Source organism: Pristiophorus japonicus, chromosome 22 (genome assembly GCF_044704955.1).
Source record: "Pristiophorus japonicus isolate sPriJap1 chromosome 22, sPriJap1.hap1, whole genome shotgun sequence".
Classification (NCBI taxonomy): Eukaryota; Metazoa; Chordata; class Chondrichthyes; family Pristiophoridae; genus Pristiophorus; species Pristiophorus japonicus.
Genome location: NC_091998.1, coordinates 14,215,746 through 14,238,478, shown reverse-complemented (window position 1 = coordinate 14,238,478; position 22,733 = coordinate 14,215,746). Strand labels below are relative to the sequence as shown.

General features: G+C 46.1%; 1 protein-coding gene across 3 annotated transcripts in view; it reads right to left on the bottom strand.

Moving 5' to 3' along the window:
* The window catches only part of LOC139234868 (2-oxoglutarate dehydrogenase-like, mitochondrial), a 115,405-nt gene that overhangs the window by 78,840 nt on the left and 13,832 nt on the right, over positions 1-22,733 (bottom strand). Inside the window, exons 1-3 of one of the 3 annotated variants that reach the window (XM_070865664.1) lie at positions 17,927-18,009; positions 14,408-14,634; positions 360-545 (exon numbers count right to left, since the gene is read on the bottom strand). In XM_070865664.1, coding sequence (XP_070721765.1) covers positions 360-545; positions 14,408-14,617 — 396 coding nt within the window. In that variant the 5' untranslated portion in view covers positions 14,618-14,634; positions 17,927-18,009. Of the gene's footprint in view, positions 1-359; positions 546-14,407; positions 14,635-17,778; positions 17,882-17,926; positions 18,010-22,733 lie in introns of those variants that run through there. The other 2 variants (XM_070865663.1, XM_070865665.1) reach the window with 2 other exon arrangements.

Here is a 22,733-nt window from a genome sequence, read left to right as displayed (position 1 = left end):
CGAAAGTGAAAAATGTTCCATTTGCCAGAAAAAAATCCCTTCCTTCACCTTTATTATACAAACATTCATGTCAAATAGTAACACACTTTTGTTTAAGAAATTGTATTTTCTAGTTAACTGTTGCTCAAAAGCATCTGCTTTATATCATAATAGCAGCTTGCGAAAAACAATCCAAATTGAGTTTATATAATTACTTCAGGTGAAAAGTGAATATACACAAAACACATGCGTGTAAGAACTGCTACCCAAGTACATCAATTTTGTTCCAGTTTGTTGAGCTTCTCAAGTCTTGTCAACTTCTGAGTCGCAGAGGAATTCATCTAGCTAGCACATGCATTCAATCCATAGAGATAGCTTACCTGATATGCTCTGATCAATGATTGTACAGCTAGATGATCTTCAATCAGTTTCTCAGCTTTAGCAGATGTTTGCGTTCTGCCTTGACTGTGAGCTAGAGCTGGAAGGCTTCCCAATAGAGATGGGCTGTCCAACAAGGAGCTTGAAGGAGCACTCACACTGGAATTCCGGAAAAACATATCCCAGGACTGCAAGGGAAAAAAAAACAAATGCCACCAATAAAACAAGAAGCTCATTTTATACCAAGAAATGTAACCACTGCAGATTGTTAAATCCTGGATCAACAATAAATTTAGCAGAGCTGAAATGGAATATATCTACTATATATTAATAATAAGCTGTGTTTAGTGATACTACCCAGTGTAATTAACAAGATTTCTAGTTGTACGGTTAGAAAGTGGCCGAACAATAATCACCAAACACTTTGCCTGGAACACTTAATTTGATGCAGCAAACACTATCAAGGGGCCCAACTCTGGAGCTCTTTCAGTACAATTCTGTGGGATGTTAACTGTAACCCAGACACTTACCAACACCTTCATGAGAAATGGTGAGAACCCCCGTGTGCTCAGTGAGACTAACAACGGCTGCATTCAGTTATACTGACGGTAAAATTAATGAAGAAATGTAATGTGTGATTTGATGCAGTCAGGCTGTAGACTGACAGTAATAAAAACAGAACGCTGGAAATCTTAGCAGGTCAGGCAGCATCTGTGGGGATAACAGAGTTAACGTTTCGAGTCAACGACTCTTCATCAGAACTGCCAAATGTTCAAAAAGAGCACATTCTTAAGCACTGAAACCAGCTGCCAATTATTGACAGAGAAAAAAAAACATAAGATGTGGGGGGGGGGGGGGGGGGGGGAAGAAGGGAGCCATAGATAGCCAGAGGTTATGCTCTGAAATTGCTGAACTCAACGTTGAGTCCAGAAAGTTGTAAAGTGCCTAAACGAAAGATGAGGTGCTGTTCCTTGAGCTTGCATTGAGCTACATTGGAATAGTGGAGGAGCCGGAGGATGGAGATATCAGAGTGGGAGTGGAGTGGAGAATTAAAGTGACAGGCGACCGGAAGTTCGGGGTCACATTTACGGACTGAATAGAGGTGTTCAGCAAAGCAGTCACCCAATCTACACTTGGTTTCCGCAATGTAGAGGAAACCACATCGTGAGCAGCAAATACAGTATATTAAATTGAAAGTAGTACAAGTAAATCACTTTCACCTGGAAGGAGTATTTGGGGCCCTGCATAGTGGGAAGGGAGGAGGTAAAAGGGCAGGTGTTGCATCTCCTGAGCTTGGACGGGAAGGTGCTGTGGGAAGGCGAGGGGTGCTGGGGGTGACTGCGGTATGCACCAGGGTGTCGCGGAGGGAGCGGTCCCTTCGGAACACCAAGAGGGGATGGGAGGGGAAGATGTGATTGGTGGTGGGATCACGCTGGAGTTGGCGGAAAATGACCCGTTGAACATGGAGGCTGGTGGGTTGAAAGGTGAGGACCACTGCTCTTGCCACATCCTGAGATCCACACTCGAACGCTATGCGCCGCCAAATGCACACTCTCGACCTCTCTTCGGCAGCACCATCTCACTCTATTTCTAAGTTGTCCTGGTCTGCAGTTCCATTGCCTCACCCGGCACTTTAACCAAAAACTTTTTTCCTTCCTTTCCGATGTCAAGGATCGTAAACTTCAACAACTCTTGGACACCAACACCCCTCAGGAACCTTCTTCCCCTACACTTCCCTCTGATCCCATCCCTTCTTCCAATCTCACCCCCTGCCATGTTTTCACTATCCCCTCTGACCTTCCTCTCTCTGACCCCGAACGATCAGTCCTCAGCAAAGGTCTGAACTTCGTCCCCTTACGCCCCCACCTCAAATGAATTTCGAGCTCGGCACGATGCCGAGCTCTTTTTCCGTCGCCTTCGCGCCCACTTCTTCGGCCAAGAGTCTCCTCCACCCCGCCCGCACAGCTGACCCTTTCAGAATTCTCGCTCTACCTAGACCCTTCCCTCTGGCCTCTTACTCTCTCTAGATCTTTTCATTGCAAACTACCGACAGGACATCAGTCGTCTCAATTTCTCTGCTCCCCTCACTCCAACCTATCTCCCGCTGAACATGCAGCACTCCGCTCGCTCAGATCTAACCCCAAACTTGACATTAAACCTGCTGACAAGGATGGCGCTGCTGCTTTTTGGCGAACCGACCTCGACCTTGCAGACTGATCGGCAACGGACACCTCCTCCGACCTTTTCCTGGACCATAACCCCACCACTGAACATCAGGCCATCATTTCCCAGACCGTCACTGACCTCATCTCCTCTTGAGATCTTCTCTCCACAGCTAGCAACCTCAGTTCCCCAACCCCGCACAGCCCGCTTCTATCTCCTTCCCAAGATCCACAAACAGGACTGCCCCGGTAGACCCATTGTTTGTCTGTTCTTGCCCCACAGAACTCATTTCTTACTATCTCAACTCTATTTTTTCTCCTCTTGTCCACTCTCTTCCCACCTACATCCGTGACTCCTCTGACGCCCTCCGTCACTTTAACAGTTTCCAGGCCCCAACCATCTCCTTTCCACCATGGATGTCCAATCCATCTACACTTCCATCCCCCACCCGGATGGCCCGAGGGCACTCCGCTTCTTCCTCTAGCAGAGGCCCAACCAGACCCCATCCACCACCCCCCTCCTCCACCTGGCCGAACTTGTTCTCACATTGAACAACTTCTCCTTTAACTCCACTCACTCTCCAAATTAAAGGGAACCCACCTGGGTCCGAGTTATGCCTGCCTTTTTGTGGGATATGTGGAACAGTGTTTGTTCCAGTCCTACTTGGGTCCTCTTCCTCACCTCTTTTTCCAGTACATTGATGACGATCAGTGCCGTTTCCTGCTCTCACCCTGAACTTGAAAATTTCATTCACTTTGCATCCAATGTCCATCCTTCCCTCACCTTCACTTGGTCCAGCTCCGACTCTTCCTTTCCTTTCCCTTCCCTTCCTCGACTTCTGTCTCCATTCCTGGGGATAGACTTTCGACCAGTATCCACGATATGCCCACTGATAGTCCCACAGCTACCTGGATTACACTCCCTCCCACCCCGCATCCTGTAAGGACTTCATTCCAATCTCCAAGTTTCTCTGTCGCATCTGCTCTGACGATGACACCTTTCACACCAGTGCCTCTGACATGTCTTCCTTTTTCCTCAACCGAGGATTCCCCTTGACTGTGTCCATCCGATTTCCCGCACCTCTACTGTCACCACCTTCCCCTCCCTCTTAGAACTACGACAGGGTTCCCCTTGTCCTCACCTTTCACCCCATCAGCCTCCACATTCAACTGATCATCCTCCGGCATTTCCAGCATGATCTCACCACCAATCAAATCTTCCCCTCCCCTCTCCGCATTCCGAAGGGACCGTTCCCTCTGCGACACCCTGACCCATTCAGATTCTTCTTTGCATATTCATAACTTTTTGGAGGCTCAGGCTAACTGAACTTGCCAAATCTGGAGTAATTATATTAGCCTTTTTGCACCAATCAAGGAGTAGCCCAGCCCAGCCTTCACTATCCCAGGTCAGGAGAGTCAAAATCTTACCATTGTTAATATCTGAGCACAGAAGCAGCAGTGGAGGAAGAGGCAAAGTGGCCAATAGCAGCAGCAAAGATCACAACAGAGAGCAAATGGCAGTGAAAAACAGCAGTTCACCAGACCAGGTCAGACTGGGAGGTGCAGAGCAAAAAGCCAAGTAAAGTACAGGCAGAGCGGGTTGAACTATTGTGTATGGGCTAGGGGGGGGTGGGGTGTGTGAAGGCGTTAAATAATTTTTGAATGGGGGTGGCTTAAATTTTAAATGCGAGTCTAAATGGGAATTGGCGACGTGTCATTTTGCAAAATCTAAAATTCTTTGATTATCATAAGTATTTTGTTTAAATATTCGAGTCAAATGCAACATTTGAAACTCATTTGTTTACATTTATCATCAATGTTAATAAAGCACAATTCAACATTCACATATGAATCACAAGTGCTGGCAATATGGAGTCAATGGTTCTGTGTTTTAAGCTATGTACAATTGTGCTGGCAAATGTTTGTGCTGCTTCCCCATCGAGACACACATTAAAAATGACAGCTAGTTGCTAAATTATATGCAGGGCACTACTCTGCTTGTGGCACAAGGATCCAGCCCTTTATTTCAAAAGGTTGGGTAATTCTGCTCTATCAGCACAAACAACAAAATTCTTAAATTGTTTTACAGAAGGAAGAACCTGCATTTGTTTAGTGCCCTTCACGTCATCAAGATGTCCCAAAGCTCTTCACAATTGATTAATTACTTTTGACTTTTATGTTGACTGTCACTGTTATGTCAGCAAGAAAGTTTTGTATAAAGTGCCAAGTAGAAGGTATACAAACTATACACTTTGGAAGTAAGTGGCAAACAGGGGCTAAACTTACTGAAACAAAGTAAAAAAAATGTCTGAAAGGTTTCACCAAGATATTGTGCTAAGATACTGTCAACAACAGGTTAAATTTGTATGACAAAAGCAATTTAGTAATATTAGTTTGTTACAACAGTTACACGCATGCAATTACACAAGCAGAACACAATTGCACCGTGACATTTCCCAAAAGTTGCAGCAATAACCCCTCTAGATAAATTGAGTTCGGAAGCAAAATGGATGAACAGGCTGGTCTCCTTTCTCTTTAAAAAAGGCTGAAGGGTTAAAATTATGAAAGGTTTTTATAAAATGGATACAAGACAATGTTTCTACTTTGGGGTAAGAGCCGAACTAGAAGCCATCAATATAAAGTCACCAAGAAATCCATTAGGGAATTCAGAAAAAAATTCTTTACCCAAAGAGTTGTGAGAATGTGGAAATCACCACAGGGAGTGGTTGAAGCGAATAGTATCGATTCATTTAAGGGGAGGCTAGATAAGCATTTGAGGGAGAAGGGATATCTGATAGATTTAGATGAAGAAAGACGGGAGGAGGCTCGAGTGGAGTATAAATGCCAGCATGGACAGGTTGGGCCAAATGGCCTGTTTCTATGCCATATATTCTATCTAATGTAATCCTACGTAAAACCAGAAAAAGTTACAGATAGTATGAAGCAGAGTACGAAGCAGAAATAAGCTGCCTGATTTAGTGCAAGTTATAGACTACATCTTTCCCAGGCAGGAAGATGATCTACTTAATTTTCCCAAAGTTAAAAATTCAAGAAAATAGTTGTAACATGTCATACTAACTGTACTGACTCCTCACCCCATGAATCCTACATCATCCATGACACAATAGTGTCTTAGCACCAATGTTATCAAATTTAAGCTTAGCTTGGTACAACAAATGATATTATTTGAGCTACTGTAATAGAAGTCTTTGTTTGGTCTGGTCCTAATCGGTGTAGTATTTGCTCTTATCTCACACTCTTATCAGCCTACTGAGCTATGTTGTGTACACAAACACTTAAAATGTTAAATGAGTCGAGGACAAATATCAGATACAGCAAGACCTAATAAAGTAGCCCACTTATCATCCAGTTGTATAATTTTTTTTAAAGTTCAAAACACATACACAACACTTCTTCCCATCAGCAGCACAATTTACAAGGTAGATAAATGACAGCAATTAAACAGCAAAGCAAACCAGTTGTGGCGAGGCGGATTGGTTGGGTTGGGTGCTCTTGGCCTTTCCGTCATTGATCATAGGTTTATATGTAACCTTTAGAGCTGCTGACCAAGGGCGGTGTGGCTCTTTATCGGCCAGCGCGGACACCATGAGCCGCAATTGCCCCCTTCTGCACTGTAAATTTCTATGTTTCTAAAACACTGAAGCTGCTGGAAATCTGAAATAAAAACAAAATACTGGAAACAACAGTCTGTGGAGATAGGAAGGTAGGGTTAACACTTCAGGTCTTTGATCTGTTTTAAAACAATAAAAAGTTAGTCTTCCCAACTTTAAGAAAAATGTGTAGACTAGAACCGACCCAAAAAGTGCATACAAGTCAAAACCACTTTATTACACAACAATATTACAGGTGCAACGGCGAGAATCCAGAGTTCCAGAATCTGGGACGATCAGTTGCAGACTCTTCCGGAATCTGGACCAGACGACCCTGCTGACCTCAGGGCCCCGCCACTGCCCTTACTTCTGGGCCTCCTCGGCAGGGCCCAGACAACCCGAACAGCTCCTCGGCCACCTGTACCTGCTTTGCAAGAACCATTCTGGAACGTTGTAATTATTTATTTATATATAATCATTAGTTTCAATATTTGTTTTTGTCAGGAATGCATGTGTACAACTTTGACATAAAACTGATTTACAATTAATTCTGCATTAACATTTTGACAATACCAAAACATTATGAAAAAAGTCATGGACCTGAAACATTAACTCTGTTTCTCTCTCCACAGATGCTGCCTTGCTGAGTATTTCCAGCATTATCTGTTTTTATTTCAGATTTCCAGTATCTGCAGTATTTTGCTTTTGTATTTGTAATACCAAAACATTATTCATCACCAGAGGTATGCTGGCACAGAACAGGCCACACTAAGTAATTCCTTCATGCTCATGTCATTCAGTTCAAGCCAGAGGCACAGTTAGATGACTCTAGGACTACTTGAGAAAATAATAAATCCGAGAATTTAAGAGTGAAATTATACTGAACTGATACTGAGTAATAATGCTAGCTTGCACCACTCAGATAAAAGAAAAAGAAAACTCTATGCATGTGCATTTAAGTACATACAAAGAGTGCTGCTAATCAGACGATGGAACTTTTGACAATATTAGAAAAGAGGCACCCATCAGCTTTTTCCTAACATTAGAAAGTTAAAAGTCAACTAGTAGACCAGAGGCACAGTTTATTAGATCTTACTGGGTTTTTTCCTTGAACCATTTAACATTTGACTCCATAAAAGGACCTAAAATTTAAAAACTTAGGGGGAGAAATTTGCTTTGTTTGCACCTCCCAGCATGCTCTCCCCTTTAATAGAAGGGGCGGGCCCCGCATAGCGCTGGCAAATTCCCACGGTTATCGTTCCAGTCCCGCCCAGGAGAGGAAGTGGAGCGTGTAACCCCAATTTCGCTGCCGGGACAGGACTTCTGCGGCGGGCACAGGAAGTTCCGTCTTGCAACAGTTAAATTACAGCCCCCTAATTCTGAAAGAGTTGTATAAATTAGAATTGGTGCGAAGCCCAAGCAGTGCATGATTTGTCTCCTTCAGCTAGTCTCACACCAAAAATGCTGAACCAATGTGGATAGGCCTAGTTACACAGTACTATACTTAATGCACCCTTTCCCAAGCAGATTCCTGGATTTATTGAATTATTATATCAGCAATGTGGGCTACATTCTAGTTGACCCAAGATGAAAGATCCCTTTGATCCAGAGGGCAGGATGCTTATAAGCAAATGAAGCATGCTGAACAAATAGCTCCAACCTGAAAGCACAAGGTATACACATTCCGAAGATACCATGGAATCAAAGACATTACCGCTATAAAGCTTATTAGACTATTTGCATTGTTAGCCTGCCGAAGACAATGTTCTACAGAAGGAAAAGCGGTCACAGCAGGAAGATAGGGCTCAAGTTTCGGACCCCCGCTAGTACGGAGCACATCGGAGAGGCCCACCTAATTTGTAGAAAAAAAAAAATTGCGCTGGATACTTACCTCGCGATTCTCCGATAGCTGTAGGCCAGTTTCCAGCTCGGCGTAGCTCAGCAGGAGCTGCTGGGGGCGGAGCTACAGCCCTGCACCAAAAACAGTGCCGGCAGCTGTGCGCATGCGCAGTAGCTCCTGGTCCTCCCAGCGCATCCCGTCTCCAGGCAACGGCCCTATCCCTAGCAGAAGGGACGTCGCCCCATTCCGGGCCGAGTGGCCTGACACCTATTACCTCGTCGGCGGCAGGGCCCGCCTGCCTGGCATCTCGCTAGGGACGGGCCCCGCCCGAAGTGTCGGAGGCCCGGCATCTTCTGCATGCGGGCCCCGCCCAAAGTCCTCCGCGGCGGCGGCGGGGCCTGCCCGCCTGAAGTGTCGGCGACGGCCCGGCTTCTTCTGGGTGCAGGATGAAGTTGTAAAGTTTTTATGGAACCAGGTTCAGAGCCTCCAGGAGTGACAGATGTCCATGACCCAGATACCGAATGTAGTATTGCACTCTGACACAAAAGAACCCACTCTCCCACAACATCCTTCTGAATGCACAACACAGTCCTTTCTCTTAAATAGCCACCTAACTCCCCCTTCCAGACAAGATACTCACTTGGAGTGTTCATTGCAAGAATTTCCTGATTCTGGCTTTCAGTCTTCAGACATCACCCACAATTATCTCAAAGATTCCCTGAATTCTTATTAAGAGTTCCTCAGAAGGGAGCACGAACACAGTTGCAGAAACCTCCCGTGAAATTGTGAAAGAGCACAATGAGTGTCTGACTAAGGAACTTGTGGAGCCAGTAGCCCTAGATTCACAGTCCTGGTCGGCGGACATCTCCTGAGGGGGGGGGTGCCCTGTCCCAGCACACTGTTGGAGGGCTCCCGGTGCTGCAGGTGGTGAGTTGAAACATAATTTTGTGTTTATTGATGTATTTATCATTTATTATTGATGGCTCTATTTGTAAAAGTGAAGTGTTTAATGTTTGTAAACTTCCCTCCCTCCTCCTAATTTATAAGTGTAGGCAAGGTTTTTCTGAGCGTACAAAAATCTACACTTACTCCATTCTGTTAGTTTGGAGTAAGGTTTCGCTTCCTCAACTTGCAAAACAGGCTGGACATGCCCGCTTTTGAAAAAAAAAATCTGTTCTAAAATGAAACTATCTAACTCACTTGAACTGGAGTAAACTAAATGCTGAGAATTGCAATTTCTAAGATGCTCCATTCTAAATTAGTTGCTCCAAAAAAATAGGAGCAACTCCAGCCGAAACCTGAGCCCATAGATTCTGTATATCCTATTAAACAGATATTGTGTTGAAACACATTAGCCATCCTTTCCCTGGAAAAGAGTACAGTGGTCCCTGGGCTGCAATATGCCCAAGGTGCAACATGCTGGTGTCAACTGCAAAGATGTCAGGGAGCAAGGTGACAAACACACTAGGCTCATTAGGTCTCTGATTCGATTTATAAATGGTGGCCAACCCATAATGCAGCCAGAGTGACTAAGCAGCATTCCAGCTGCTTGATACCATTTTGGAACAAATAACAGAAGGCCGCTATTCTTTTTTCTAAAGAAAATTCAGGCACCCTTGCTCTTTGGACCTCCATTCCAAGCTGTGAAAACGTCCAGCCCACAACAGGCAACCAGCAGTCCTTCACTGGTGGCTAGTGGCAGATAATGCAGCCCTTGGGCTCCAGGTGCAACACGAGAGACGCAACCAAAGTGAAGAAAAAACTGGGATGGTACAAGTTGCGCTTCCTCTCCATGGCAGGAAAGAACCCGGTCATCAGGAGTGAGGTGCTCTCGGGGTTGCTGCACGTGGCACAGGTCTGGCCCATCCCTCGTTTCTGTGCCGTGGCAGTCACCCGGGCCGTCTTCCACTTTGTCTGGAAGTCCAAAATGGAACGTGTCCGCAGAGACACAATGCACAAATCTCTGGACAGTGGTGGAAAGGATGTTCCGAACGTGGCCCTCATCCTGATGGCCACCTTTGTGTGCAGCTGCATCAAGCTGTGCACAGACCCCCGGTACGCAAACACCAAGTGTCACTACGTGCTGAGGTTCTACCTGTCCCCGGCGTTGCGAAGGATGGGCCTGGCCATGCTGCCTCGAAACGCCCCCACCAGTTGGACCATGCCTGTCCACCTGTCCTTCGTGGAAAAGTTTTTCACCCAAAAAAATCCTTTGACCACAAGGCCATAAAACAGTGGTCAGCACGTAACGTCCTGGACACCCTACGAAAGGAGAGGGTGGACCCTGTCGGGTGGTTCCCTGAGCGGACTGTCGAACTCATTTGGCAGAACGTCTCATCGCCAGAGCTTTCACACAAGCACCAAGATGTAGCTTGGTTGGCGGTGAGGAGGGCCTTACCCGTCAGAGCCTTCATGCACAGTCGACGTCTTAGCAACACGGCATGGTGCCCCCGAGTCGGCTGCGGGGCAGATGAGACTGTCACCCATCTCCTTCAGGATTGCGCCTTCGCAAGGCAGGTTTGGAAAGAGATGCAGTGGTTGCTGTCGAGGTTCATCCCAAGCAGCTCTGTAACACAAGACTCTGTGCTCTACGGGCTGTTCCCAGGGACACACACCGAGACAGACATCACCTGCTGCTGGAGGGCCATCAACTCGGCGGTCAAAGACGCTCTTTGGTCTTGCCGAAACTTGCTGGTCTTCCAGAGCAAGGAGATGTCCACGTCTGCGTGTTGCAGACTGGCGCAATCCAAGATCCAGGATTACGTGCTGAGGGATGCACTTAAAATTGGTGCAGCTGCCGCAAAGGCACGGTGGGGAAGGGCCAGTTTAAAGCCCTTCTGCCACGGTAAACCCGGGGGCAGGAATCAGTACAAAACTCCCCTCGGGTCGTACTTGTAACTTCTTTTTTTGTGTACATGAAGCACCATGATCTGTAAACACCTATGTAGTGCCATGTACAATGCAAGGTCTGTTTCGTAATGCACGTTGAAAAGAAAAAAATGTAAATGTACCGTCACCCATTCCGTGTACTGTATAGTGACACATGTAATGTATTTTGTCGAATGTACTAAAATGTATCCCGTATCGTACCGAATTGTACTTGAAATGAAAAGCAAGGAAATGTATCGAACGGAACTGCCGCCAGCACCCAAAAGTAGTGTATGGGATTGCTGACCGCAGCTAAACGTACTGAACTGCTTTTGAATGTACTGTACAAATTTTTATATGAATAAAGTATATTTTGAAAATAAAAAAAAAAAATCATACAACAGATAACCTTGTGTTATCTTGTGCGGTCATCCTATTTATACATAGGCACAGGTGTATATAATATTGCTTTAAGCTTATTGTGTTGCCCAATTCCTAAACCTTTGTATGTTTGGTTTAAGTGTAAATAAATAGCATTGTTTTAAATTGCTGCAGTAAAAAATGTCAGTTTGGAAGCATCAAATATATAGCATTGTATTTGTAGCCTAAGAAATATCAAAGAATGGATCTGTATATGTGCGAGCTGAAAGTCAACGCAAATGACTAACGGCAGAAGGGTTTAGAGAAGGAATTTCAGATGGTGAAGCCCAGGTAGCAATGGTGGAACAAAGGTGTTGTGCGGTTGGAGGAGGTTACAGGGATAGGAAAGGCTGGGACCATGAAAGGATTTAGACACGATGAGAATTTTAAATTGGAGGCATTGGTAGAATGGGAGCCCATGTAGGTCAGCAAAGACAGGAGTTATCATCATAGGCAGTCCCTCGGAATCGAGGAGGACTTGCTTCCACTCCCAAAGTGAGTTCTTTGATGGCTGAACAGTCCGATACGAGCGCCACAGACCGTTACAGGTGGGACAGACATTCGTCGGGGGAGGGGGTTGTTAGGGCTCGTTTGCCGCGCACTCTTTCCGCCGCCTGCGCTTGGCCTCTTCATGCTCTTTGCAATGAGACTAGAAGAGCTCAATGCCTTCCCGGATGGACTTTCTCCAGCTCAGGCAGTCTGTGGCCAGGGTCTCCCAGGTGTCAATGGTGATGTCGCACTTTACCAGCAAAGCTTTGAGGGTGTCCTTATAACGTTTCCGCTGTCCTCCTTTGGCTCGTTTACCATGAAGGAGCTCCGCATAAAGCATTTTCTTAGGGAGTCTCGTATCTCATATGCGTACTATGTGGCCTGCCCAGCGAAGTTGATCGAGTGTGGTCAGTGCTTCAATACTGGGGATGTTAGCCTCGTCGAGGACACTGATGTTAGTGCTCCTGTCCTCCCAGGAGATTTGCAGGATCTTGCGGAGACATCGTTGGTGATATATCTCCAGCAACTTGGTGTCTTCTATACATCGTCCATGTCTCAGATCCATACAGGAGGGCGGGTATTACTATAGCCCTGTAGATCATGAGTTTGATGGTCGATTTGAGAGCCTGCTCTTCAAACACTCTTTTCCTCAGACAGCCGAAGGCTGCGCTGGCACTGGAGGCAGTGCTGCACCTCCGCATCAACGTCTGCCTTTGTTGATAAGAGGCTCCAGAGATATGGGAAATGGTCTACGTTGTTCACGGCCACGCCATGGATCTTGATGACTGGAGGGCAGTGCTGTGCGGCGGCGGCAGGCTGGTGGAGGACCTTTGTATAATGGATGTTAAGCGTAAGGCCCATGCTTTCATATGCTTCAGGTGAATACATTGACTATATCCTGGAGTTCAGCCTCTGAAGGTGCACAGACGCAGGTGTCGTCCACATACTGCAGCTCAACGACAGAGGTTGGGGTGATCTTGGATCTGGCCTGGAGGCGACGTAGGTTAAAACAGCTTCCCACTGGTTCTGAAGTATAGTTCCACTCCAGCGGGGACCTTGTTGATTGTGAGGTGAAGCATGGAGACGAGGAATATTGAGAAGAGGGTTGGAGCGATAACGCAGCCCTGTTTGACCCCGTCCGGACATGGATTGGGTCTGTAATGGATCCGTTGGTAAGGATCACGGCCTGCATGTCATTAAGCAGGCGAAGGATGCTGACAAACTTTTGGGGGCATCCGAAACGGAGGAGGACGCTCCATAGACCCTCACGGTTGACAGTGTCAAATGCCTTTGTAAGATCGATAAAGGCCATGTATAAGGGCCGGCGCTGCTCCCTGCATTTTTCCTGCAACTGGCACGCTGCAAAGATCATGTCTGTTGTGCCCCGTAGGGGACGAAATCCGCATTGTGATTCCGGGAGGAGCTCCTCGGCCACAGGGAGAAGACGATTGAGGAGAACTCGAGCGACAACTTTCCCAGTGGCTGAAAGGAGTTATAGGTGAGCAGGAACTTACGTGGAATAGGATATGGGCAGTAGAGTTTGGGATATGGGAGCATTGGAACAGTCACATCTGGAGGTGATCTGTACAGGTTCGCTCTATAATATACTGTTGAGATCACACAATGCCATCTGTATTTCACTACTTATGGTATTTACATCACACTAATCTGCATTGCTTATGTTAATCTAAACCAGGTTGCAGCATTGATACCAAAGTGTCACACCAATACCCTGTCCTGCTGCAACTGTACAGGGTATTGGTGAGGCCGCACCTGGAGTACTGCGTGCAATTTTGGTCACCTTACTTAAGGAAGGATATACTAAGCTTTGGAGGGGGTACAGAGACGATTCACTAGGCTGATTCTGGAGATGAGGGGGTTACCTTATGATGATAGATTGAGTAGACTGGGTCTTTACTCGTTGGGAGTTCAGAAGGATGAGGGGTGATCTTGTAGAAACATTTAAAATAATGAAAGCGATAGACAAGATAGAGGCAGAGAGGTTGTTTCCACTGGTCGGGGAGACTAGAACTAGGGGGCACAGCCTCAAAATACGGGGGAGCCAATTTAAAACCAAGTTGAGAAGGAATTTCTTCTCCCAGAGGGTTGTGAATCTGTGGAATTCTCTGCCCAAGGAAGCAGTTGAGGCTAGCTCATTGAATGTATTCAAATCACAGATAGATAGATTTTTAACCAATAAGGGAATTAAGGGTTATGGGGAGCGGGCGGGTAAGTGGAGCAGAGTCCACGGCCAGATCAGCCATGATCTTGTTGAATGGCAGAGCAGGCTCGAGAGGCTAGATGGCCTACTCCTGTTCCTAATTCTTATGTTCTTATGTTTTAAGTTATAGGTAACGATATGATGCACCATAAAATTCAAATCAGCAACCAACACTTGATCATCACCCCTGGCTTCAGAAGCTTCACATAATAGCTCTGCAGGTGCAGCTAAATTGCCAATGGTGGATACTACAACATGCTTCTTTACATTTGATTTCCAAATATAACTAAAATCTACATATGACTATACTTTAATTAATGCAGCGTTATGTTTAACTTACAGGTTGCACCCCTCTGCTCGTGTAAACTGTAACTTTGAAATTACAAATACATTCAGTAAATCAAAATATTTCACTTGAGAACTAATCAGCAATTCTTACCTTATGAACACTTTTTGGATTTGCAAGCCAGGCATAATACATTTCCTCAAGATAATTTGAATTACTTCCATTGAGGAAAGGTTCGGAAGATCCACATGTGCTGTAAAGCCTTTTCTGTAGCAGCATCCTTGTAACACTAACATTGTGCTGAATTAACCTCTTAACAGTCTGTGGTTTAAATTTTGCAGTGAATGTCCTCAGGTGATTCATGGTTGCTATGTACAATCCTATAAAAACAAAGAAATCAGAATTTAAATATTTTATTATAAAATCAACAAATTGTAATTCTCACTCATTCATCAACAGATTTTGTTTAGCTTGCTTCATTCCACATATTGGTAGCTAGAGCGCTACAAATGACTTTAGCAGTGGCCTTAATACCAGCTGAAAGATTAGTTTTATGGCTCAATTGACAAAGGCTGAATGAGGGGATGACGTCTGCCACAAGCAAAATCAGAGTTGGATAGATCTCGCATTTAATTTTTTTTCCAGCTAAAATAGAATTCACTGTTTTAAGGCAGGTTTGGTGCACTGCTGGCTGGGCCACTTTTACTGGCAACAAGCTGAACTATGAACCACTTGAAAGATAACCAATAACCTGGACTCTAACACAGACTGAGAAGAATCATGGATTCCAACATCCAGATGACGAACAGAAGAAATGCCTTTCAGTCCATTAGTATCTACACCTAATGTACTTGAGCATAGTTCAAGATCATGCGATTCCAAATAGCTTACTTTTAATGCCTTTAATGTAATAAAACGTCCCAAGGCACTTCACAGAAGTGCTATATATAAAAAAAACTAAATATTGACACCGAGCCATACAAGGAGATGTTAGGGCAGATGACCAGAAGAGATAGGTTTTAAAGATCATAAAGAAGGAGAGGTAGAGAGGTTTAGGCAGGGAATTTCAGAGCTTAGGAACTAGGCAGCTGAAGGCACGGCCGCCAATGGTGGAGCAATTCAATTCGGGGATGTTCAAGTGGCCAGAATTGGCAGAGTGCAGAGATTGTGGGGGTTTATAGGGCTAGAGAAGATTACAGAAAAAGGGAGGGGCAAGACCATGGAGGGATTTGCAAACAAGGATGAGAATTTTAAAAGTCACATTAACTTATAAATATTTATTCACTTTGGAATATGCTACCTTTTGCAGGTTAGTGCATACATCAGTCAGATGCGCTGTATATGCAGACTTGGGTCAAATGGAGCTTAAAAATAAAGCAGGTCACTGTTGAATTTTGAAGGGCAAACATCAGCCTGCATTCCACAACCACTAATTTGATTTCAGAAATATGTTACTCCCTGATTTTCAAGGCAAACATCAGCCTGCATTCCACAACCACTGATTTAATTTCAGAAATATGTTACTCCCTGATTTTCAAGGCAAACATCAGCCTGCATTCCACAACCACTGATTTAATTTCAGAAATATGTTACTCTCTGATTTTCATTACAATAGACCACAACTGAGGCATAAACACAAACATTTACTTCACTGGGAGACAAAAATAAATGTTCATAGTCTATATTGTGCTTGTTTAATCGTTAATGCAAATTTGTATTTTTATGTTGGAGTGATTTAAAGCCAATGTTGTATGGTAACAAAATACCTCGGATATATTACTAAATATAGTATACACAAATTTACCCATTAGCTACTTCGTAAATGTCAGCATATTGTATTGTAGATAATTTAATCTCAGTAACACAGCAGTTCACAAACCGGTCCTACAACAAATGCAATGACATAAATACAATAGTGCCTTTAACGTAGTAAAACATCCCAGGGTACTTCACAGGAGCATTATTAAACAAATTTTACACCGAGCCAGAAAAGGAGAGATTAGGCCAGGTGACTAAAAGTAGGTTTTAGGGAGCATCTTAATAAAGTAAAGAGAAGTAGAGAGGCGGAGAGGTTTGGGGAGGTAATTCCAGTTTAGGGCCTTGGCAGCCGAAGGCATGATCACCAACGGCGGAACAATTAAAAATATGAATGCTCAAGAGGCCAAAAGTGGAGGAGTGCAGGAATCCCAGAGTATTGTGGGCTGAAGGAGATTAGAGAGATAGGAAAACAAGGATGAGAATTTTGAAATCAAGGCATTGCTTAACCGGGAGCCAATATAGGTCAGCGAGCACAGGGGTGATGGGTGAATGGGACTTGGTGCGAGTTAGGACATGGGCAGTAGAGTTTTGGATGACCTCAAATTTACAGAGGGTAGAATGTGAGGCCAGCCAGGAGTGCATTGGAATAGTCAAGTCTAGAAGTAACAAAGACATGGATGAAGGCTTCATCAACAGATGAGCTGAGACGGGCGGATTCAGCGATGTTCCAGAGATGGAAATAGGCCTTAGTTATTGCGTGAATATGTTGTTGGAAGCTCATCTTGTTGTGAACAGTCTGGTTCACAGACTGGGAACAGAGCTTGTGGTGGGGATCAAGACAATGACTTTGGTCTTCCCAATATTTAGTTGGAGGAAATTCCTGCTTATCCAGTCGGACAAGCAGTCTGACAGTGGAGGGGTCGAGGGAGGTGGTGGTGAGGTAGAGCTGGGAGTCGTCAGCATACATGTGGAACTTGACATTATGTTTTCAGATGATGTCGCTGAGAGGCAGCATGTAGAGGAGAAATAGGAGGGGGGGGGCAAGGAGAGATCCTTGGGGGGCCTCCAGAGGCAACGGTGCGGGAGGGGGACGAGAAGCCATTGCAGGGTGATTCTCTGGCGATTTAGGACAGTACAATGCCTAGCACTCGTTTTAGATAAAGACAGGAAATGCTGAAAACACTCCGCAGGTAACCAACATCTGTGGGATGCTCATTTAGATCAATTGCATAAATGAGCCCCGCCTTTAGAGATCACTGCAAGATCCTCAAACCAATCAAGCTTTAATCGTGCTCAGCAACGAGGGACTGCGAGAGAGATCGCAGCAATGAAGACTGCAATGAGATGCTGCATTGAAGACTGCAACAGAGATTGCAGCAATGAGGGGTGGAATGAGAGATCACAGCAATGAGGAACTGCAACCGAGATCCCCAACAGCAGGCCTGGAAATTGGGAAATAATAAATCAGCGATCCGCCAGTTAATCCAACGCTGGAAGAAAAAAAAAAGCTCAGGGCGGAACTAAGCCGCTGCCCGCCCCCGCTCGGTGGGATCGGCTCCCATGTATCACTGAAGCAATGGAAAAACAAGGCGAGGGCGGGCTGCGAGCGCGCAGTCCGGCACTGGCCATCCGGGGAGAGGTGCTGAAACCCAGGCCCGGGGACTCCGGGACCTTTGGTCCTTGTGGTTGTCTCCGCCTCCGCCTCCTGTCAGAAAGCCCGAGAGAAAACGGTCAGTCACCGACTGACCCTTTAAGGAAAAACTCACACATAATAATAATAATAGACGGTATCGCCCCGCTGCTCTGACTCCCCTGACTGACGGTGACGGTGAAGCCCCCCCGCGCTCTCTCTCTCTCCCCCCTCACTCGCCCATGGTGCGGGCGCCCAACGTGCGGCAGCGGACAACAACAAACCTCCGCTCGAGCCCGCCTGGCACGACGTCACAACCAACGCACGTCGCGTGACTGCACCCGCCCGCGCGCAGCACTCACTGCCCACGTGATCCACCCCGCGCGCGCGCGCAGCACTCACTGCCCACGTGATCCACCCCGCGCGCGCGCGCACACATACACACTGTCCCACTGGTTGCCCACGTGATGCGCACTCCTCTTCCCTCGCGCCCCCCTGCTGGTTGCTCAGGTGATGCGCTCCTGGTCCCTCCCACCTGGGCCCTAATTGGACTCAGGTGCTGTGGTCCTGGCCCCTCCCACATGCCCCAACTGGTTGCTCAGGTGATGCGCTCCTGGTCCCTCCCACCTGGGCCCTAATTGGACTCAGGTGCTGTGGTCCTGGCCCCTCCCACATGCCCCAACTGGTTGCTCAGGTGATGCGCTCCTGGCCCCTCCCACATGGGGCCCTACTGGTTGCTCAGGTGGCGTTCCCCCTTTCCTCCATCCCTTCCCTCCCTTTCATGTGGTCCCACTGGGTGCTCACGTGAGGCTCCCCCTTCCCTCCATCCCGTGTGGCCCCTACTGATTGCCCACGTGACACTCTCTCCCTCCCGCGCAGTCCATACTGGTGGGCCGCGTGAGGCGCCCCCTGCCTTCCTTCCCTCCCGCACGGCCCTGACTGGTTGTCCACGTGAAGCTCTCTCCCTCTCGCGCAGTCCATCCAAGTGGGCCTCGTGACGCACCTCCTTCCCTCCCACCCTCCACTGGTAGATAGAAGATTAAAGCATCCCCATCATGCGACTGTGGCGCTCCTGATCAGACCCTGGAGCACATCACGTGACGCACACCCCTACCCAACCCATCCCAATTCCCCACCCTTTTTCTCTGCTATTGTCACCCGCTGCTCACAGAAACACATTTTACATGCTTTAACTCCCCAGTGCACCTTGTTCGTTTGCCGTGAAGGAGTTCCGAGTAGAGCACTTGCTTTGGGAGTCTTGTGTCAGGTTGCGAACAATGTGGCCTGCCCAGCAGAGCTGATCAAGTGTGGTCAGTGCTTCAATGCTGGGGATATTGACCTGGCTGAGGACGCTGATGTTGGTGCGTCTGTCCTCCCAGGGGATTTGTAGGATCTTGCAGAGACATCGTTGGTGGTATCTCTCCAGCGACTTGAGATGTCTGCTGTACATGGTCCATGTCTCTGAGCCATACAGGAGGGCGGGTATTACTACAGCCCTGTAGATCATGAGCTTGGTGGCAGTTTTGAGAGTCTGGTTTTCAAACACTCTTCAAACGAGCCAAAGATGGGCAGAGGAAACGTTACAAGGATACCATCAAAGCCTCCCTGATAAAGTGCAATATCCCCACTGACACCTGGGAGTCCCTTGCCAAAGACTGCCCTAAATGGAGGAAGTGTATCCAGGAGGTCGCTGAGCACCTCGAGTCTTATCACCGAGAGCATGCAGAAAACAAATGCAGGCAGCAGAAAGAGCATGCGGCAAACCAGTCCCACCCAACCCTTCCCTCAACGACTATCTGCCCCACCTGTGACAGAGTCTGTGGTTCTCGTATTCGACTGTTCAGCCACCTAAGAACTCATTTTAAGAGTGGAAGCAAGTCCTCCTCGATTCTGAGGGAGTGCCTATGATGATGATGATGAGAAGAGCACTTTGTTAGCAAAGCATTCTAAACCCCCTCAACCCCTCCAATTCACTCTTGCCTCTCCCAACTTCAAACAGGAACTCCCATCTCTAATTCCACTCAGTTCAATTCTACTTTCTTTAACCTGCCCATCAGTTCAAAGAGATACCCGAGCCCTCCAACTGCTCAATTTGATAAAGGTACTCTCTATCCTCTAATTCCCTTCAGTTCGGAGGCATTCCAATCCCTCTATTGCTTTCAGTTCAGAGCAGAATTCTTGCCCTTAAGTCAAAAAGGCAGTCTGTCCCCTGAGTTCAGAGAGATATTATTCTCTCTTTATCCCTCAACACACATAAGCATTCTCCCACTTCGACCTGCCAGTTCAAAGAGGCATTCTACTGACTCCAACTCCCCATAAAGGCAATCTTATATCCCCTAGCCTACCTCAGTTTACAGAGGCATTCTTCTCTCTGCTGCCTCAAATAGGCATTCTATTCCCCCAATTCAGAGAGACACTCGTCGAATCCCCCAATTTAGTGATAGTCTACACCCTCTACCTCCTAGTTTAGAAAGACATTCTATTTCCAAACATTCTACCCCTTCTAATTCACAAAGACACTCTACTATCTGCAGCTTCCCATCCCTTCTCTTTTTATAGAATCACTCTTGTCTCCATGATGATCTCACTGCAAATCCTCTTGCTACTGTTTTGTGCCAGGAGCAAAAATTCTTAATCCACCGCGAGACCAGGAATCCTGTATGCGCCTCACTGCTACTGGAGCAAAACAAGAATGTCAGGTGCAAACTGCAGCCCGGACTGGTAGCAATTTCCCAGCCAATCCAAGTCACCAATTTCCCTGAACTTAGAAGGTTAGTAGTGTTAGCCAAATGATAAAAGGATTCAATAGAGTAGATAGAGAGAGACTAATTCCTCTGGTGGGTATTGTGTCCTTAGATGCTCTAACAATGACTCCATGAGGCAGTGTGTTGTACTTGAACTGTAGTGACCTTAGTCCTTTATTAGTTAACTCCAGAGTGAGGATCACACCTGGTGGCCTGCCTTTTATACTAGGCCAAGCACACCTGTACAGGTAACCTACGAGTCTCCCACTGCTGTGCCCTCTGGTAGCACACATTGATATGTATCTTACATGGCCACTGTTGATACTATGACAGTGGGAGACTCCAGAAGAAGGAGGCACAACCTTAAAGTTAGAGCTAGGTCATTCAGGAGTAAAATCAGAGAGAGACATTTTTCATACAAAGAGTAGTGGAAATCTGGAATTGTCTTCCCCCAGGTCAATTGAAATTTTCAAGACTGAGATTGAGATATTTTTATTAGGTAAGGGTAACAAGGGATATGAATCAAATGAGGTGCAGATCAATCATGATCTAATTTAATGGCAGAACAGGCTCAAAGGACTGAATAGCCTACTGTTCCCATGCCATTTTTTCGGGAATAAAAAGTGTATGAATTTCCATATATATAGCGTATGTCTGGCTACACGCCTGATGGGCAAGTTATAACATTGCTCCCAAATGATGATTCATGTAGATTAATGAGTTACATGCTATCCAGCTTTCTGGAAGCTCTCTTCAGTATCATAAAAACATATGGTACTGATTTAGTTTTGTTCACTACATGAGACCTCATTCAAAACTCATGTTCTAAAAATGCCCAAAAATATTTTTGGATCCTATTTAGGCGATCATACATATGCTAGAAGATTGAAGGCCAATACAGATAAGTGAAACAATGACCTTACAATGGTTATTTATGATCTTTTGTGCAGATCAATTGGCATGCAGCACTGCACTCTCAGTGAAAAATGCCTTGCAGTCGAAAAGAGGTATGATAAGAGAAAATTATTTTGAAGTTTCACCTTGCCAACTTAGATGCCACAAAAGAAGAAGGAATTTGTGCAACATGTACAAGCACAAAGGCAAGGGCTACTCAGTATCCAATGCATGAGAATGCAACCCGAAACACTTGTAGCACTGGACCTTCTGAATGAAGGCTTGCTAGATGATCCAAATCAAGCAAATGAAGACAGTATCCCGTGAATGCACCTGGAGCACCCAAAGAATGCTTCAGACATTGAGCGCCCATGTGAAATGGGTGCTGGAAGGGAAGCCAGTTCCCCTTCTGGGTGGTTGTTCCCTCTTGAAGTGGCTTCATCTTCTCTCCATTAATGACAGTCTCTGACGTGCAATCCAGCTACTTGACACAAAGGAAGTGGACATGCTCCCCTTCTTAAAGGTGTAGTCCATCAGTTACATCTGCTTGTTTTCCAAGGGATGTTTCATGCTGGGGTGCTGAGATGGGTATTATTCTGTATTTACCGGAATTGGAAGAAGAGGTGGAAGTCTAAAGATGATATACCATATACAATCGTTTGTATAGGGCCAGCTAATCATATATGGACATATTCAAAAATCCCTGCATGCAAAGACTACCGAAGACTATGCGCATTCCTGTGACCAGACAACAACAACTTGTATTTATATAGAGCCTTTAACGTAGTAAAATGTCCCAAGGCGCTTCACAGGAGTGATATAAGACAAAAGAATAAATCTGATACCAAGCCACATAAGAAGAAATTACGGCAGACTTTGGTCAAAGAGGTAAGTTTTAAGGAACATCTTGAAGGAGGAAAGAGAGATAGAAAGGCAAAAGATCTTTAGGGAGGGAGTTCCAGAGCTTAGGGCCCAGGCAGCTGAAGGCACAGCCACCAATGATTGAGCGATAATCAGGGATGCTCAAGAGGGCAGAATTAGAGGAGCGCAGACATCTCGGGGTGGGTGGGGGGCGCGGTTGAGGCTGAAGGAGATTACAGAGATAGGGAGGGGCGAAGCCATGGAGGTATTTTTAAACTAGGGTGAGAATTTTGAAATCAAGGCATTGCTTAACCAGGACAGAGCGAGCACAGGGGTGATGGTTGAGCGTGACTTGGTGCAAGTTAGGACATGGGCTGCAGAGTTTTGGATGACCTCAAGTTTGCATAGGGTAGAATGTGGAAGGGCAGCTCGGAGTGCATTGGAGTAGTCAAGTCTAGAGGTAACAAAGGCATGGATGAGGATCTCAGCAGCAGATGTGCTGAGGCAGGAGCGGAGACGGGCGATGTTACGGAGGTGGAAATAGGCGGTTATAGTTATATAGTTATATGTGGCCGGAAGCTCATTTCGGGGT